Source organism: Microtus ochrogaster, unplaced genomic scaffold (genome assembly GCF_000317375.1).
Source record: "Microtus ochrogaster isolate Prairie Vole_2 unplaced genomic scaffold, MicOch1.0 UNK47, whole genome shotgun sequence".
Taxonomy (NCBI): Eukaryota; Metazoa; Chordata; class Mammalia; order Rodentia; family Cricetidae; genus Microtus; species Microtus ochrogaster.
The window spans coordinates 1,396,001-1,398,001 of record NW_004949145.1 but is presented as its reverse complement, the minus strand read 5'-3'; the positions used below and the strand labels follow the sequence as shown (position 1 = coordinate 1,398,001).

Genomic DNA, 2,001 nt, shown 5'->3' with positions numbered 1-2,001 from the left:
GTTTCCTAGCACAAAACTGCTAATATCATGTAATCTCTGAAGAGCAGAACTTTTCTGTGTGTATAAGAAGTAGCCATGTGGCATAAGTAGCCTGGGGATGTAAACTGGTCACCTGAATCCCTACAGCAGAACTCGAGAATTGGGATTTTCAGCTCCACTCCCTAACCTGTGGACAGGAGAGGCAGACCAAGGGTTGACTTGGTCACAAATAGTCAATATTTTTAAGCTATGTGGTTTTTATTTTTATTCTTTCATAACTTTAAACATATAACTTACTTAGACTAATATTTTAATCCATCATTCCTATTTATGTCTCCTAAGAACCCGAAAGAATGGGGTTTAAGAAACTGAATTTGTTGAAAATTTCATAAGTATTTTTGGAAGAAATATAAAATGGTGCAACTGGCATGGAAAAAAAAATATACAGATTGTGGTAATTTGGGTGAGAATGGCCCCACAAGCTCCTATGTTTGAATTCTTGATCTCTAGTTAGTGGAGCTGTATGGCATGAATCAGGAAGCATGGTTTTGTTGGAGGACATGTTGGTCTTGTTGGAGGAAGTGTATCACTGGGGATGGGCTTTGAGATTTCAGAAGTCCCCCCAAGGCCAGTCTCCCCCCACCTTCCTCGCTCTCTCCTTCTCCCTCTTTCTCTGTCTCCCTGAAATTTGTGATCAGATGTGAGCTCTCAGCTTCTCCTACAGTGTCATGCCTGCTGGTCAGCCACAATGTCATTATGATCATGTGCTAACCCCCTGAAATTGTAAGTGAGTCCCCAAATAAATATCTTCCTTTATTAGTTGCCTTAGCCATGGTGTCTATTAACATCAAAAGAACAGTAACTAAGACATAGATTAACCCCCAAACCACCCAAAGTTTTACACACACACATACATACACTTTTCTTACCTGATCTAGGGTAGGTCACTATGATGACATCATCGTCTTTTACCAAAAAATTCTGAGCAAACAACAGAGATTCCTCATTAACGAAATCAGCCTGTATTGGAATCCCCTTGAACAAGAAGGTATTGCCAGTCATCTTGGCACAGCCATGGGCTTCAGTGAGGCACTCCACGTCACCGGGCTCACCCAGGTGTTGCGTGTAAGTGGCCCGTGTGTGCTCCAAAGGAGGCTGCTAAGAGCCCACCTGGCAATGCAGAGCAAAGGGCAATGCACAGTCCTCTGGAGCTGCTGGAAGAACAGAACTTACACAGGCGTGGGAATTGAGACGGGTGGGATTTTGACAGAATTAAATGTGACAAAGCAGTGTTGGAGCACTCCACCAGCAAAGGGGGTGGAACAGAGAAGTGTCCCCAGTGGACCGAAGCCAGGATAAACCTTGAAAGGCTTTGGCCCCAAATCCAATTGGCTTTCCCTTTTTATACTCTACAACTACAAGCTGGAGCAGTCAAGCAAGCAAGATTTCACAAGAGCTGTATGGTGGCCACAGGTCATTCAGGGCAATGACCCATGTTTATTACAGCCACAATTCCAGGTCATTTTGTTCTACTTGAAATCATTTTGGAACATGAGCAATACAAGCAGATTTTTAAGTAATTAGGAAAATAATCCAACAGATCGACATCTAATAGTTTGGCTTTTCTACCTCATTCTGCTTCATTCCCACCTCTTTATCTTCATAACACCTTACGAATATTCCTCGAAGAAATGGTTGACACCCTGGTTCGTCATCTACAGCTTGCTGTTTTTATTCTAGTTCTGATGAACCTGGACAGGTGTTTAGGAGGCATGGTCCTAACAGGAGTCCTAGTGTCATCTTAAGAGGCCACAGTAGCAGAGCCACCAGGGTCCCCATGATGTCCATACTGTACTTCATTGTCTCCCAGTTGGACCTCAAGCCTTAATCTTTCCTATAACTTTTTGGCATTTTCTCATACTATTTCTGACTGGTCGGCTTAAAATGGCATTCTGCTTTTAAAACCATGGCTAAGTCTCCCTTTCAGCTGTTATAGAGTCCTCTATGGCTTTGGAGGGACAT

General features: G+C 43.0%; 1 protein-coding gene across 1 annotated transcript in view; it reads right to left on the bottom strand.

The window, feature by feature from the left end:
- Positions 1–1,041, bottom strand: part of LOC101990592 (bile salt sulfotransferase 1-like) — a 19,435-nt gene extending 18,394 nt beyond the window's left edge. The window contains 1 exon segment of the mRNA XM_013354507.1: positions 909–1,041. Within this exon segment, the coding sequence (XP_013209961.1) occupies positions 909–1,041 (133 nt within the window).
- Positions 1,042–2,001: the final 960 nt, after the last annotated feature.